This window comes from Aquila chrysaetos, chromosome 14 (assembly GCF_900496995.4).
Source record: "Aquila chrysaetos chrysaetos chromosome 14, bAquChr1.4, whole genome shotgun sequence".
In the NCBI taxonomy this organism is placed as follows: Eukaryota; Metazoa; Chordata; class Aves; order Accipitriformes; family Accipitridae; genus Aquila; species Aquila chrysaetos.
In genome coordinates this window covers 16603779-16620608 of record NC_044017.1, presented here as the reverse complement: position 1 = coordinate 16620608, position 16830 = coordinate 16603779, and the positions used below count along the sequence as shown (strand labels likewise).

Here is a 16830-nt window from a genome sequence, read left to right as displayed (position 1 = left end):
CATAAGTTTTCGCTCTTCTATTCCTCTATCTGTCTCCCCCATCCCACTGGCAGCAGGAGTGACCAAGCAGCTGTGTGGTGCTTAGCTGCCTACTGGGATAAAACCACAACACCCTTTCATAGAATCTATAAAGTATTTTCCAAGAGTTCACAAACCTCAGTCCAAAAACCATTACCTTAGACAATTATGCTTGGGAACACAAGTCAAGGAAAGTTAAGGGAAGAAAATGAAAAGAAGGAATGGCACTAATCTAACCAGAGGGCTCCAGCTTTATGTGGTGACAAGGAAGCTGAATTTTTGTTTCTTTTCTAAGGTGTACAACTGGTATAGATTTAGATTTATTAAATTAATAACAAGAGAAAAGAAAAAACCTCACAGTATTCTCAGGCCAAAGTAGTCATAGATATACTACATGCAAAGAAAGAAGTATCATTCAGTTACAACAATAAAAACTAATTAAGTCCATCAACATATTCATCAGTCTGAAGGGAGGCAATGAGCTATAACATGCTATTTACTATGAAATACTGGCTACTAAGAAAAAGCATATTAAGCTTATTAATATGCTTCATAACATATGAAACATTAAATCTAAATGTACAGAAACCATATACCTTAATGCAGTCATCTACAGCAATGTGCCAATTGCTAGTATTCCTTTGGAGGGGCACAATGGTAGGAACTGGCTGTGAAAGACCACTGGGGAAGATTAGCTGTGAAAGAGTATATTTACAATATAAGAACTTTAGTTAATTATAAGACAACTATTTCAACCAGCACCTCAGTATGAAGCAGTGTTTATGGCAAGCAAGGTAAGAAAGAAAAAGACAAACATGCAACCATGTATTTAAAGAGATGCTGCAAGGTATCAAGTTTCCTAAGTAAACTAAGGATGTGGAAAACAGTTTGCATGAAGTACTTCAGCACCAAAGACTGTATTACTGATGCACAGAGTCAAGCCGTATGTGCTTTCTATAAAGACATAAATAGTCTTTAAATTATGGGTTTGGTGAAACATATGTAATCACATGACAGGAGAAGAATTTACTAAAGAAACATCATCAAAATATTTTGGACAGGAGGAAGGTCATAATATGGGAGGAAAAACAAAACCAAACCCCCACAACTGATGGTTAATATAGCAGAAACACAAATTTAACATCAAGTTTTTAAGTATGCAGGAAGCACGTTTACTACATTTAACACAGCTGGCAGTAAGGAATGGTAACTTCTTAAATTGCTCCAGCCTAACTTTAACTGCTTCTATTTGCCACCTAACAGACCATCAGCATGCCAGAGCAGATAGCATAATAGAAACTGAAACTTTAACTGGCATTTCCTCTCAGTTTAAAAAACAAAAAAGAACATCCAAAAACCCCACCACAAACCAACAACATAAAAGGAAAAAAAATAGAACATACACACAGATGGTTTCTAATCAGTAGATTAGAATCCCAGGGGGACACAGATCAGAAAGTCTGAAGATTACTGAGAACCAGAAATCAGACTTTATATGAAAACTGCCAGCAGAACTCACAGACCTTTAAAAAAATGGAAGCAAAGTCCAATTTCAGTTAAGCAAAAATAAGTTTGATTATGTCTCAAATTACCAGCTGTAGCCATTCTGAAATAAGTTAAAATATTAAGCAGAATGAACCACAATCATTGCAAATCTAATACGCTGATTTCTCTCCTATCCCACTTAGGAGTTGTATTTACTTATGTTTGCACATTAAAATTCCAAATTCTTGTGAACTTCAGCAGAATATTCAGACAAAGTTTGCTAGTTTAAAGTGGAAGAGACTTCATTATCCACAGGAAAAAAAACCCCACAAAATTCTTGCAATGACCTCATATAGATTTAATTGCTAAACGTATAATGCTAATATTTGAACCAGACGTGTTACCACTATTAAGAACTTTGCCATTGTATAGATACCAACACGTACAATCATATTCCCACAAATTCTCTCATCAGTAATCCCCAAGCTGACGTTCAGAGAGGATAAATTATTTTAAAAGTTTAAAATACATTAAATATGGTATTTAGGAACTGGGCTGAGCAGCCAAGATCCTCAAAGATGGCAACAATATCAAGAGATCATCAAACATCAAGGATTAATCTAGCAATAAAGGAAAATGACATAAGGCTTTACCTGTGCTTGAAAAGCATCTACAAGAATGCCAAAACCCAAGAGCAGGTAATGGGAATTGAAAAAGAGGCAATAATCTGCTGTCTTTATTATTTACCTTACTAAAAAGACACTTCCCGAGACAATTACCATATGAACACTAGAAAGGCCTAACCAATAACGGCCGAAATATTACATCTAAATAGTTAGGTACCCAATACAAATGTTTCAGTAACAAATTGATTATGTGGAGAACATGGCAATCTTCTCCACTGGTGAACATTCAGAATGTCACTATTTAACAGTACAAACATCGTAGCTGTTGCTACTTGACACCACTCTCATAGCTAACAAAAAATAGCTTAACAACTTTTTGTAACTTCTGTTCAATTCCAGTCTGGCCTATAATTGAACTTTTAACTGAAGAGCAAAAGGTTCCACATAGTATTATTTTGTAATCCAAGACAAACAACAGCGGGGGGGGGGGGGGGGGGGGGGGAATAAAAATCACACAATGTGATTTTATCACATGCACTAATTCCTCTCCAAACTACACACTTAACTTGTAAATGAAGGAGCAGAAGGATACATGACTACAAAAGACAAAGGTGTCTTTTAACATCACTGGGCTTCTGAGGCTACTTCAGCCTCTATTTTTATGAAAAGGAAATGCATTTCCATCAGCCCATAAAACCTGAATATTCTCGTGGATTCTAGTTTTTTTAATTTTTCAAATCGTTTATATAAATTATATTATTTTTATGTATATGCACACAAACATCTTAAGCCTCTTAACATAATATTATTAGCTGCTTTCCAGCTTCTATTATTATGTTTTCTACGCTAACGCTGCACAAATACAATCCATGTTAGACTAAGCAACTGCTACAGATTTTTAAAAGAACTATTATGTAGAACTGTTTTCTTTATCAGAATATAAGGTAAGGAAGATAAGTAAAAATACACTGGTTTAGTCATCAGTTAATCCCTATTAACCAACAGCACAATATAGTATTAAAACATTACTATACTGCAGTTAAAGCCTACAGCAGACAGCAACAGCAACTTTCATCAGCTTTTCTAAGGCACAGGTTAGCTTAATATAAGACTCAACAGCACATCGATTTTCCAATAAAATAAAGTTTTAAGTTTACATAAGGGCTTACTTAATTTTTTTTTTAAATGACATTTACAAAACATAAGAATTGAAAAATATAATAGAATATTTCAGTCGGAAGGGACCTACAGAGCAAACCTTTTCACAGGAATAAGCAGGAAAATGTAATACGTAATGCATAATACTTCACAAGAAACACCGCTATCATTTTGTTAGTCTTTATCCATAACCTTTATTTTCTCAAATGAATGCTTCCAAACTATCTGCAATTATAATTTCATTTTTAAAAAGCATCAAGTCCCAAACAACAAACAGCTTACAGCTTTTGTAAAGGCTTTAGATCTGAAGAAATTAACACTTTCTGGCGTACCAACAATCAAACACAAATTTCACATATCTAAATTTACTAAACATGGTTTCTACAAATTCTTTAGTAACTTGGCAGTGCAAAGGTGAAATGCTTCAGTAGTGTTTCTCAAGTATATATTTCAAAATTTATTGGAAACATCCCAGGGCCAAGTAAGCACTGCATTAGGAGCATAAGGGAAGACTTTGTGTCAACTTCAAAAAGCCTAAAGACTAACCCAATGATCAATTTTCTCCAGAGGATGTATAATTTACAACTATGAGTGTGGATGAGCTGGCCTACTTCCAAAAATTTCTTTTATCATCCAGTAGAAAAAAAATCACCATAAAATGAGAGAAAGTTGGCTGCCTCTTCTTCAGCCATCTGATTTCTGGTTAATGGCAGAAATCGTACATTCCAGTCATCACTGAAATTCTCCTTGATCTCAATCAAGCCACTTCACAACATTAGATTTGTTTGGGGATTTTGTCCCCACAATACAAACAGAAGCTTTTCACCTCTGAAGGATCTAAGTTAAAAGAGGCAACTTTAGCAACAAAGTAATGGACAAAAAAAAAGTAACCCCCCAAAAGCACTTGTATTTTCAAATGGCTAATGTTTTTAAACTAATTGATAGAATGTTTCTACTGAGCTTTATGAAGCGAACAAATTAAGCACCTGACAAGCTCAGCAGGATGGCTACCTTCAGTAAGGAGCGTAACAAATTTTCAATATTGACTATTCAATAAATACTGCTGCATCTCTGATACCTAATGTTACTACAGAAATCCAGACACGGCACTCACAAGTAAATTAAAGTGCAAATGGAACCAAAGAACCTATTCAGAAATGATTCTTGGATCTGCATGATGTTACTTTTACAGTTGCTGAGTTGATATCCTAGAGACAAAAAAAAAAAAAAAAAAAAAAGATATGATGATCTTTACTAAGATCACTTGATAAGCTGTGAAACAGATGAAAAACACTTTGACATGAGTATGAAATTCATGCCATTTTTAGAGTATATTGTTATTGTAATATTAAAATTTCAAGTTAGTAAAAATTCTGTAGTGAACATTTTCATTACAAAACAGGCCACACCAAAGCCATTACAAATTTGTATATCTATCCATATTTGACAAAGCCAAAGAACACACTGAGCCTGATACTTCTGGTAGTACATACATAGGTAAAAGAAGAGTAAAGGTACTGACAGTTCAGGGAAAACCCTGAGATGCACAAGAGATAATAGCAGCAATTCAGCTGGACAGGGATGTTTCTTAGGATTAAGTTACACAACAGAAAAACTGTACCTTTGAAGACGGCAAAAAAGTGAAAAATCAGAAATACCTTACTTTGCAAATACAAAGCTTCAGGACTGAAAGCAGTTAACAACTTGCATTACTTCAGTAACAGAGAGCAGACTGCCAGTTCCATCTACTCAGAATCCAGCATATGAGAGAACACTCCAACAACATGAAGTTTTTACTTGCCCTCTGAAGAGGCTCATACTTCCTACTAGTGTTTTACAAACTTTCATGGCTACACTAGCCATTATGCCATTACTAGTCATTTTCATATATTTCAGTAGCCACAAAGCAGAGACTACAAACTAGGCACACTCAAGAGTAGATTTATCTTCCAAACCAATCTTGACTTGACAAGTAAATTTCCTACCGCTAGCAGTACTGTAACAGATTCTTAATTTTGTTATCTGAGCAAAAATGGCTGCATGTTAAATTGCAGGATTAGATTCTTCTTTCTGTTTCCTTTCATAAAATTATTACGCTGGCACTGGTGACAAAAACAGCAGTTTCTCTGCTCCCACCTCTCTGTACATAGATCTTTGTGCAACCCTTCACCTCACGCTGTCACAAGTACAATCACAAGGTGAGCCAGATCAGGGAATTAGTCTGGATTACAACAAACCATTTTTGCCAAGTTAATTTTAACCCAGAGTGATTCTCTAATCTGTTACTGCAAGAGACTATATAAATAATTATGTCAATGTGGCAGGGGGAACAAGCACACCAACCGAACGGTCTCCTTTGGAGGCTGAAGCATTCATGACATCACAGCCAGTATCACATGAGGAAATGCAAAGCACTGCTAATTCTGTTTCACAGCCAATTACTGCATCCTACTCAACACATGATATTCATCACTTTCAGATGACAGCCAGCACAAACACCTTGCAAATGTGATATTAATCTTGTGACTTTCAGATAATCACCACAATGTTTAATTTCCTTATCTACGCACAAGGATTTTCATACTGCCTTCTAGTTCTTCATAAGCATTAAAGACAGGTTTGGAATAAACCCACTCACTGAGGCAGGCGTTGGTCATGCCACGTGAAGTGTAGAGTACAAATTTGCAGACTTGAAGCAAAATTCTACGTCGACATATTGCAAGTAGGTTGCACTATCATTCTTCAAATTAGTCTTCTTGGAGCACAGGAAGAATTTTACTAATGTTCATAAGCCAATCTGTTTAGTTTTTTAAGCTACTTCAAGTTATTTTTCTGGTCACAAACATTCTTACTGACAGATTAAGAGGCTTCAGATTTTCCACATAGATAAAAATCAAGTTAAGACTCTTGTTATAAACTGTATTATCTTAACCTCCAATTAATTTATCTGGCACTGTTATCTACTGTAGAAACTAGATGCAGTCAGAAATCACTTTAAAGCACCTCTTTAGAAAATGTTTGTAATTTTTTTTTACCATTTTTGTCTGTTTAAGACTCCCTGGTGGCTGAAGTTCTCAGATCTTAAATTGCAATATTTTGACACTAATATGGAGAAAGGGTGGAGATCATGAGCAGTACCTTGGCTGCCACTAGTCTGATACATGAGATGTTGGGGGCGAGTACCAAGTGGTAGCGGGGCAACTAGCTGATTACTAAATACTCCTCCTCTCAAAAGTCCTACAGTAGACATTGGCTGTATTCACTAGTATTAACTAGCTGTCATTTACTTGTCAATAGCTTAACATTACCTGTTTACTCTGTATGAGGAGTCTGGCTTCTTTGATTTGCTCTAAGATGACACAATTTAGGCAAGGTACATGACTAAATCTAGCCATCAAGAATAAAGACATACAGTAACTGCAAATGTCACTGTTTCTTTTAACTGGTATTCTCATAAGAATCTGCTAATAAGAAATAGAACCCAAAAGAGTGCAATCTATGGTCTCTTGGATTTAAAAGTAATTATTTTAAGAACATCAGTTAAAGGAAACATTAACATTTACACCCACCAAAAGCTAGCATTTTCTACAGTTGTAAGTAGAAGAGATACCAGTTGAATTATCCTGAAACCAAAAAACATGGAGGACACAATGAATTCAGAACTACAACTTTAAAAAAACACAGACACGTTAAGGCAAAATTCAGACAAATATCTGAACACCATGGAGCAATTGCATGGCTGATTTCCTTGCATTTAGTAGTTTCCTTACACTTAGCACCTGCAGTCCCAGGACTGAATGAGACAAAGCTCTAACAGTAGGAAGAGAAGATTTAAAGGGAAAAGCATGAGCACTGAACTGAGGAATATATGCGGTATGAAAACACTCACAGGTCTACATAGAGGAAAAAAGAATTATGGTTTCCCTGTCATATACTCTGACAAGAACTCAGTCATGGCAAAGATGTCGAATGACAGTGTTAACAGTCCACGTTTCCAGCACTTGCCATAAGCACATTGGGAAAGTTATGTTATCCTTTTAGTTTCTTATGTTAATTCCACTCCTAGACACAGCCTTTCTGGGGGGTGGGGTGGGAAATAAGCTTTACTGTTCCCGTCAGACTGAAAAAAAAAAAAAAAAACCAACCAAAACCCCAAACCGACGCAGCCAACCACCTAGTGCTTTACAACCGTTTACAAACTTGAGAAACAACGGTGACTCAAAGCTCTCCTCACGACCAGGCCACCCACGGCACAGCTTAAGGCCAGCAGAGGCTGAGAGAGAACACAGGAAGGTGCGGGTTTCGTGTCATCCGCATCCTCAGCGGTCTCCGGCGGGAAACAATGGGGGAGCGCCCGGGCACGGCGGGGGAGCCCGCCCCTCGCCCCCCTCACACAGAGCAGCCGCCAGGCCGGGGCTCCGGCCGGGCACCCCGCCCTCGCCTCCGCCGCCCGGCCCGGCCCCGCGGGGTAACGGCCGCGGCGGCCACGCGCGAGGCCCGCCGCCCCGCCCCGCCTGTCAGACGGACCTTGCGCGCCCAGGTTGAGGGGGGGGGCGGCGAGGCACCCCGGGCGAAAAGCGGCAGGAGCAACAGGCACCCTGCTGCGGCCCGGGGACGGGGCCCGAGGGCCGGCCGGCAGCTGCCGGCGGGAAAGGGAGCCCCGAGGGGCACCATCCACCGGGGCGGGGGGGACACGGACGACACGCACGGACACGCACACGCAGACTCAGGGAGCGGGTGGGGGCGGCACACCTCTCCAACCCCCCGGCTCCCCCCGGAAAACCGCTGCCTAGGACGCAGCCTCCCTCCAGATACCGAGGCCGCCTGCAAGGCGGCAGGGGAAGAGATCACCCGAAGGAGAAGGGGAAAAATAAGGCAGGGCGGCTCAAGGCCGCTCCGGCGCACGGCAAAGCGCCAAGGTCCCTCGCTCGGGCGGCCCCGCCGGCGGGATCCGCGGGTGCCCTGCGCAGCAGGCAGAGACCGCGGGGTTCGGCCCGCTTCAGCGGCGCGACAGGCCCCGGCCGGAGCGAGGTCTGGCCCGAGGTCTCAACATGGACACCGTGAGGAAACGCTCATGCATCCCCCCAGGCGGCCGCGGAAGGACGGGCGGAGCGGGGCCGTTTACATCGCTACCCTCCGCCACAAGGGCGTGACGGAGCCCCCGGCCTCCGCGCTGGGGGAGGGGAGCGGGCACAGGTAACTCCCCCCCCCCGGGGCCCGGGAAAGGGAGGTGGCAGCGCCATCTGCACGGTAACGCCGGCCAAGCTAGCGGCAGGGCCCGGGCGGCGGGGAGGGGGGTGGCACCTGGGCAGCCGCCGGGTTACATCACCGCCCCCTCCGTCCCCCGGGGCCCGGCGGCGGCCACATGGCAGAGGCAGCGGGGGCAACCGCGCTGCCGGACGAGGCGGCCTGCGGAGAGGATGAGGAGGGCGGCGGCCCGGAGAGGAGAGGCGTGCCGCCGCCGGGGGGAAGGTGCGCGCACGGGGCCGGGGGGGGGGCAGCCGCCGGGGAAAGGGCCGCTCCCAGCCGGCGACAGGAGGGGCGGCGGCGGCCGCCGGGGGCCGCCCGTCTCGCCCGGGAGGGAGCTCGGCGCGCGTTACCTGCCCGGGTGGCTCCCCAGCTCCCGGTCGCTCAGCGCCGCCGTGTAAATCTTCCGGTATCTGTCGGCCAGGGCCTTCCCGGAGAGCAGCAGCTGGTAGCGGCTCCGGCAGCCCAGCGACGGCGGCGCCAGGGCGCCGGGCAGGGCTCCCAGCCCGCCGGCCGAGCCCTCTTCGGGCCCCATGGACCCCGCCGGACCGGAGCCGCTGGAAAAGAAGAAGAAGCCGCCCTCGGCCCCGGTGCAGGCGGCGACGGCGGCTCCCGCAGAGGCGGCGGCGGCTGCGGCGCTCATCCCCCTCCCCGCCCGCCCCCTGGTGGCTGCGCTGCCTCCCGGCGCCAGGCGGACACAGGCGGCTCCCGCTGCCTTCACCGCCGGGGCCCAGCCATGGAGAGGCCGCAAAAGCCGCCGCCGCCGCCGCCCCCGAGGCTGCTCATCCACCCGCGCCGGGGCCGGGGGTGCGGGAACACCCCTCTCCTCCCCTCAAGCGGCGGCTGGGGGCCCCGCCCGCCCGCTCGCCCTCCGCCCCGGGCGCAGCGCCGGCCGCCGCTCCCTCCCGCCGGCGGGCGCGCTAAGCTCTGGGCAGGACCGTGTGCCGCCGGGACGTGAGAGGGGGGGGAGCGGGGGCCGGCCGCTCGCTTCCCCCTTCCCGCTACGGGGGGGGGGGGGGGGGCGGGCGGAGGCGGGGGGCGGAGGCCGGCGGCTGCCGCTTCCCCTCCGGAGTTTCTCCTCAGCGGCGCCACCGCCCTCTCTCCGCGCAGCCGCCCCGACCCCGCCTCCCTCCCGCCGCCAGCCCGGCCGGCGGGCGCATGCGCCGCCCGGCCCCGCCCCCTCCCCCCCGCGCGGCCCCCGGGAAATCCGGGGCCGAGCGAGCGGCCGCACCTGCGGCGCGGGGCGGGGCGGGGCGGCCGCCAAGTGGCCCGGAGCGGTGCCCGCCCGCGGTCGGGCTTCGCGGGGAGCGCGCCCTTCGCCCCGCTGAGAGCGCTCGCCTCTCTGTCTCGTTTTATTTGGGTGTCCCGCTGCATCTGGGCGAGACGCAGAAAAAGTCCCGGTTTTGGCGAGGACAGCCGTCGCGGCCTCGTTGCGTCGCCGAATGGCCCCACACCGGAGCGTTCGGCGCACGCCTCGGGCACGAGAGGTCTGCTGTGACCAGCCGCGGCGGCTGAGCCCCGGTGCGCCAGCGCCCCGCGCCCTGTTCCTGCGCTTCGTTGTGCTAGCTAGGCAGGATCTCCTCCAGGAGCAATTGCCGCTCTCGCTTACTTAATGCCGAGTTCGCTAAATCCAGTTGCCACCTTAGGCCAAGACTGCCCGGGGTTGTCATCACTGGCTCCAAGATAACCTTACCCGCTTTTAGAGGGTAAGGGGGGCATGGCGGTAGGCACTCTTAACAGTGTATCTTGTTACGTTACCTCCTTTCACCCAGGTTACTTCTCTTCACATCTCTTGCTTCTTACGTTTTTACCTTTTATCTCTTGGAATTGTAGCCCTGCAGTTTTGCTGCACTTTCTACTGCTTTACGCAGCTGAAAACTTTAGGTGTACAGGCCACAGTACATGTAACTAAAAAAAAAAAAAAAAAAAATTCTGCATGCCAAATGGGGCTTGGATTGCAGTCTGCAGAAAACTGTCATCCAAAGAAGGTGCATGCTGTCATATTTTCTTCTTTTTTCTTCTCCCCTCCAAAAGAGGACCCAAATAAAGCCTGGGATTCTGCTGATTCTGAATACAGATAAATATTTTTGCAAATGATTTCTTTCTACATAACAGCAAATGTAAGAGAACTATGCAACTGTCGTCTTAAGCTTGTGTATCGCCCACCAATGCTTAAAGCCAAATTTCAAGTACTTTTTTTTTTTTTTTTTACAGAGAACTGGGAATGTCAAAACCAGTGAATTCACACAGGTTTTCTCAGAGGTAGCTGTCCAGGTAGCAGAAAGACATCCAAATTAGTGCCATCACTGAAGAAAAAGCTACTTTCTGAATGCAGTTAGAGGCACCAGAGGCCATCCAAGAAGTATTTAAAATATTAAGTGAATAAAAAGCTTTCAATTATAATTCTTATATGGCAATGGGTGGGGAAGAAAGAAAAAAAAGAAGAAAACAATAATCCAGCAGCGATAAAAGGAGCCACAACAAAACAAGCACCATGTCTTATGGTGCTAACCACCACCCAATTGCATTCCCTCTGAGAATCAGCGTAATATATCTTTCTAGCTCCTCTTTTAGTCATTACCTGAAATCATTCCTACAGGCAAGAACCAGAAGAAAAAAAAAAACAAAACCCAAAAAACTAACTTTTAGCTCATTTTTTTATTTTGTTGTAAGCTGCTATGTTATATCCAAATAGTAATTTTTTCTTCACCAGACACACACTGCCTGACAAATGGGCTATCTTCTGGTATGACATCATCTGTCACATCTCAAAATTATTTTGCACTAGTGCTGTTGCAGCCATCTTAATGCGCTTGTCATAAAAGCTAAGTGCTGGCAAACTGTTATGAAAGTGATGCAATTTATTGCAATTCTTGCATATTGCTCCAAACTCCAGAATTTGTCTGGGCTTGTGTTGTACAGAGCCACACACAGTGTGGTGAGCAGTATTCTTTGCAAGCTGCAACTGCTACTCCACACCTCTTTTTATCTCAAGTCTTTTTGCTTTTGGGGGGAATCTTTCTAAGTGTCCACAATGCCGAGTCCACCTTCCATAAGCTTCAGCCTGTGACGAGCAATAGTGTTTGGCAATGTAACTAGGATCTGCCAAGCAAGAATAACTCTGGACCTTCTTGTAGTCCACCTCCAAGCTCTCTTTCTCTTCACTTAAAATACAAAGTAGCCTCCAACTTGTGAGGCTGTTAATGTCACCAACTGGGAGCTGGATGTTCAGTCCTCATTCGCAGCCATATTTTCACTTCTTGTTTGGTCCTCAGAGGAAGCCACCTTTTCTCCCCCCACCCCGGCTTTTTTTTTTTAATATAACTGTGGTACTCATATTTCACATTCTTTCTCTGAGATGGATTCTGAGCAATAATACCAGTACTGTGCCACGTAAGAACATTCAGGAGTACACATTTCATCTGGACCAGCCTTATGCTAGATCTGATACTGACTATACTCTGTAGTTAGCATAAAATCATTACAGGTTCAAATTTTGTTGGTTGGTTTGGTTTTGTTGGGTTTTTTTTAAAGTGGTAGTATAGCTTTGGCGACTCTGTTTGCACTGGATTAGCCCTTTACTTTATGTAGCTGCAGAGTTCTTCACCTAGCAGTACATGTTTGAAAAATGGATTTATTATACCATCAAAACAAACTCAGTCAACTGAAAGATACTATTAAGTGCTTTGCAACCAGAATGTGTCTTCTGACAATACTCAACTCTTTTCCTGTTTGCTAACATCTGCTTGCTCTTACAGAATGAAACACTTTGCCAGTCAGCCTCTCCCTTTTACTTTAAGGTGGGGTTTTCAGCAGTTGCGTTCATTCACATGGCACCTTTATAAATAAGGTTTAGCAGAACAAATTGTTCAGAAGTCATCCAGAAGCAGAGTCTGACAGTCTGTCTTGTTCACTATCACTGCTCATATGGACCAGCATTGTACAAACCTGAGTTTCAACACAGCAGAACAAGCATTTCCACCAGGTAATTCCAAAGCTCCTATATCCGGCATGACTGGACATAAAGGAGAAAGTTCCATGATTTCATAACCTAACCCTTATACTTTTCAATTGTATTTCCAGGCCTTGGTTCTTTAAGCTTGCAAAATATGGTACAAACTAATATAGTAATTTCTTCACAAGCAAGAAGGGAGTCTGGAATAAGAAAACTTCAAAATATGTAAACTAGACAGTTTACATATCAAATTGCAGCCAGGGAGTTATGAACCACAGAACTCAGTACTTCTGCAATAAAACTTGTGATTTACTACAATGAGGTGATGTTAGAGTTCTTTGTTCACCTGAAACAGCTTGCTCTTACCATCACATTTTCTCCCCAAATAGGACTTAAACCAGTAATAGTTTGGGGGGGGGGGGGGAAATCCCTTGGTCACTAAGCTTCTGTCACTGTCAAGACGTGTTAATGTGAGGCTGTTAATAGGATTAGTTAAAGACACTATTTTTCATCACATAGTTCCAACAAAGCTGAAGTCTATTTTGGCATTCTTACTTTGTAATGTACATCTGTCTTTATTTTAAGTCGTCAGCATTTATTTTCAGACTTCATTATTATTGGGGACGGGACGACACCAAAGCCACAAAGCTTTACAACATAATTCTTGTCCTGTGCTTTTCTATCATAAAGAGTTCTTTAATGATAAAAAGCACAGGACAGGCACTATGCTGCCTCCGTATTAGAGACAAGGCCTTCTTCTCCATTGCTACAATGGAGACGCTTGTTCCTCCCTATCCAATTGTTTTCCAGGTCAAATAGCAACACCAACTTATGCTTACTCATGTTTAGTTTCTATATACAGCACAAATGAAGGAAAACAAAGTGCACATTTTTAAAAAATAAAAATAATTAAAAAAAAAAAAAAAAGGAAAAATCCAACTCTCCAAATATATTTGCTTTGTCTTCTTTTTTGCAAGGCAAGTTTTCCCAGTCTTAATTGTAGAGACATGCTAAAGGAAAACAAACAAACAAAAAAACCCCACTTTATTTTTTTTATGCCAGCTGTCACAAATCCCAAAGAGCCTCCTAACCAAAAGGCCCTTCTGTGCACCCCTCCACCCACTTTTGCCTTTTACTTTCTATTGCACTAATGTTTAGACTTTAATTCTACCTTAGCCAAACTCTTTTGTCTTCTCCTTTATATGCTTTCTTTAAAACTCATTTAGTACACACCAAAAAAAATTGTGCAAAGTAAAAACTTACAGCTCCAACATTTCATAACGCTGAATCATATGTATCAGCTCTTAAGTTAAGATAATGACTTCTTTTAGGTGGGGAGATCAACAACAAAAAAAACCCCCAACAACTTAATTCTGCCATGGTGATGTGACTGGTATTAGAATAAATAAAAATAGGTACACGTTCAAGTAAATGCAGTATTCATGAGTAACTTTTTCCTTTCAAGATTGTAGCAATTAATTATTTAACCATATTCCACCAGATTTCCCCTTACATAGAAATTCAGACTTTTTCCTACCTATATTTGTCTAAACCACGTATGCACAACATGAAGACAAACACATTTGAAGAAATATTTCCAGAGCATAATCTGCAATCACCCTGAAAAGCAAGAAAAGTTACCCAGAACATTTTAACCAACAGCACTATAGTGTGTGAATGAAGTGGAAAAAAATTCAAAGAACCAAAAAAAAGTATTAGAAACCCACAAAGATGACATATTAACAATGTTTTATAAGATATTATTGCTTTAAAAATACAGGTTAAAAGGAAGATGTAGTGTGGTTTGACATTCAAGTCTACATATGCCAGTAAGCTCTGAAACCGGACCTTGGACTGAAACTTGGAAACCTCAAGTCCTCTTCAATGTAACATATGGAATAATGTTTATTGGATTGCCACATAGGATGAAGAAATAAAATACAGACTAGGATGCAATCCCATTGAAAAGTCCTACCATAGAAACACAGGACTGGAAAAATCCACTTGGGTCATCAAGACGAGTCTTCTGCCAGAAATGGCGCAATATACATGAGAACTAAAAATCCTGCATCCTTTACAAGGCATGGAACACCTGAACTCTATTGGAGACTAAGTTGGCTTGGCAGCAAAAATCCCCTAGCAGTTTAAACATGCTAATCTGCAACCAATAATGTTGTGTATCCCAAAAAGAAAAATGGGATGAGATTATATTTCCATGTCTACTGTATTTTCACACAAAACTGAAATCACATTATTGAGACTTCTCAAATGGATAAAACAGGTCAATTTTAAATTCAAATTCCAGACTCAAAGCAGGATGCCAGGGATATATTTAGGACAATCATGTTGTCAGTGAAAGCTTTGGAAGTCTAACTAGGAAACTGAAGGGATGGTGCTGTGATCACAGAAAAAAGCAGTCTAGGGTCCAACTGCTTAACACCCCCCCCCAGTTATCCATGGACATATTTTTAGTAACTGTAAGCTACTTAAAACAGCTTTCTTGAGCAACTGTGAATTAAATTAAGCCATTTCAGGCTTTGTATTGTTTTTAAAATGCAGAGTCCCAAGGTTTGGCTAAATTAATAGCTAAGTGAACTTTCTCAGCTAAAAGTTCAAACACACAGAGACTTTCTACACATGAATCATCACATTGCATTTACTGACCTCTGAGGTCTATGCATATACCTGTTGCTGCACTAGCTGCATTATTCCCTGTGGTCCCCCGCCCCCATAGACTTATAGTTACTAAGAACTACTACATTAGTCACTTGACAGATTATTTTCTTACTAATATGTATCAATAAGGCAGGCAAAAGGAATTTCCCATTTCAACTGGTCCTGAGAACAAGCACTGTTCCTGATATTTCTAGGAGCATACAGTAAAAAGTTAAACCAAGAAGCAAGCATGCAACCCACAACGTATTATTCTACTTAGATTTTAATGTCTTTCAAAGCATTTGGACAAAGACTACTTGGCCATTATTTGTGGGACATTCTCCATCTCTGCTGCTTCCCATGCTAGATTCTGCATCTGAAGGTATGAATTTTGGCAGTTCTGCTATGAGATACTGCTGTTTCTCACACAGTTTAGTAACATGCGTATAGTACATTGGGAATTGGGTCTTTGTTCTGGAGGCTTATGACAGACCTGATAAGACAGGGAATGGATCTTAACCAACTGGCTTCCTTAATCCTTGCTCTCCCTTCCGCTCCCATTCCTCTAACTCAGAATTAGGAGTCCATTTAATTCCCTTCTCCCCAAAATTCTTGTGCCACAAGTGCCTTTGCTCACCTGCATTTAGAAGCATCAGATGCTGTGCCTGTAACAGTTTTGAAGGGTTTGTTTTGAAGCACTTCCCTCAGATCACCATCTGCTATAGATTAATCCAGGTCCTATTGCTGTTGTAAGTTTTACCTTCTTTCCTATTTGCTTTTTCTTAAAGCTTTAGCATGTGTTATATAGAGGTCTATTGGGTTTGCACAGCAAGGTTTTGGTAGCTGGTGGGGTGGACTACAGGGATGGCTCCTTTGAGAAGCTGCTAGAAGCTTCCCCTACGTCCAACAGAGCCAATGCCAGCCGGCTCCCGGTCAGACCCACTGCTGGCCAAGGCCAAGGCCAAGCCTGTCAACGATGGTGGTAGTGCCTCTGAGAGAACAGATTTAAGAAGGGGAAAAAGATGTTGCGCAACAGAAACCACAGCTGGAGAGAGGAGTGAGAACACGTAAGAGAAACAACCCTGCAGACCCCCTGGTCATGAAGACGGAGGCAGAGGAGGTGCTCCAGGCGCCAGAGCAGAGATTCCCCTGCAGCCCGTGGTGAAGACCATGGTGAGGCAGGCTGTCCCCCTGCAGCCCGTGGAGGTCCACGGTGGAGCAGATCTCCACCTGCAGCCTGCGGAGGACCCCATGCCGGAGCAGGTGGGTGCCCGAAGGAGGCTGTGACCCCGTGGGAAGCCCACGCTGGAGCAGGCTCCTGGCAGGACCTGTGGCCCCATGGAGAGAGGAGCCCATGCGGGAGCAGGTTTTCTGGCAGGACTTGCGACCCCATGGGGGACCCACGCTGGAGCAGTCTGTGCCTGAAGGACTGCAGCCTGTGGAAGGGACCCACACTGGAGCAGTTCGTGAAGAACTGCAGCCTGTGGGAAGGAGCCATATTGGAGAAATTTGTGAAGGATTGTCTCCCACGGGAGGGACACCACGCTGGAGCAGGGGACGAGTGAGGAGTCCTCCCCCTGAGGAGGAAGGAGCGGCAGAGACAATGTGTGAGGTACTGACCCCAACCCCCACTCCCTGTCCCCCTGTGCTGCTGGTGAGGGGTGCGGGTGGAGGCAGTGGAGAATT

The 16830-nt window shown here is 44.3% G+C and overlaps 1 protein-coding gene across 12 annotated transcripts in view; it reads right to left on the bottom strand.

Annotated features, from left to right (window-relative positions):
- Nucleotides 1–9371, bottom strand: part of MYCBP2 (MYC binding protein 2) — a 204571-nt gene extending 195200 nt beyond the window's left edge. For 8 of the 12 annotated variants that reach the window (XM_030036241.2, XM_030036239.2, XM_030036242.2 and 5 more), the window contains exon 1: nt 8888–9371. In XM_030036241.2, the coding sequence (XP_029892101.1) occupies nt 8888–9177 (290 nt within the window). In that variant the 5' untranslated portion in view covers nt 9178–9371. The remainder of the gene's footprint in view (nt 1–8887) is intronic. The other 4 variants (XM_030036247.2, XM_030036249.2, XM_030036244.2 and 1 more) reach the window with 1 other exon arrangement.
- Nucleotides 9372–16830: the final 7459 nt, after the last annotated feature.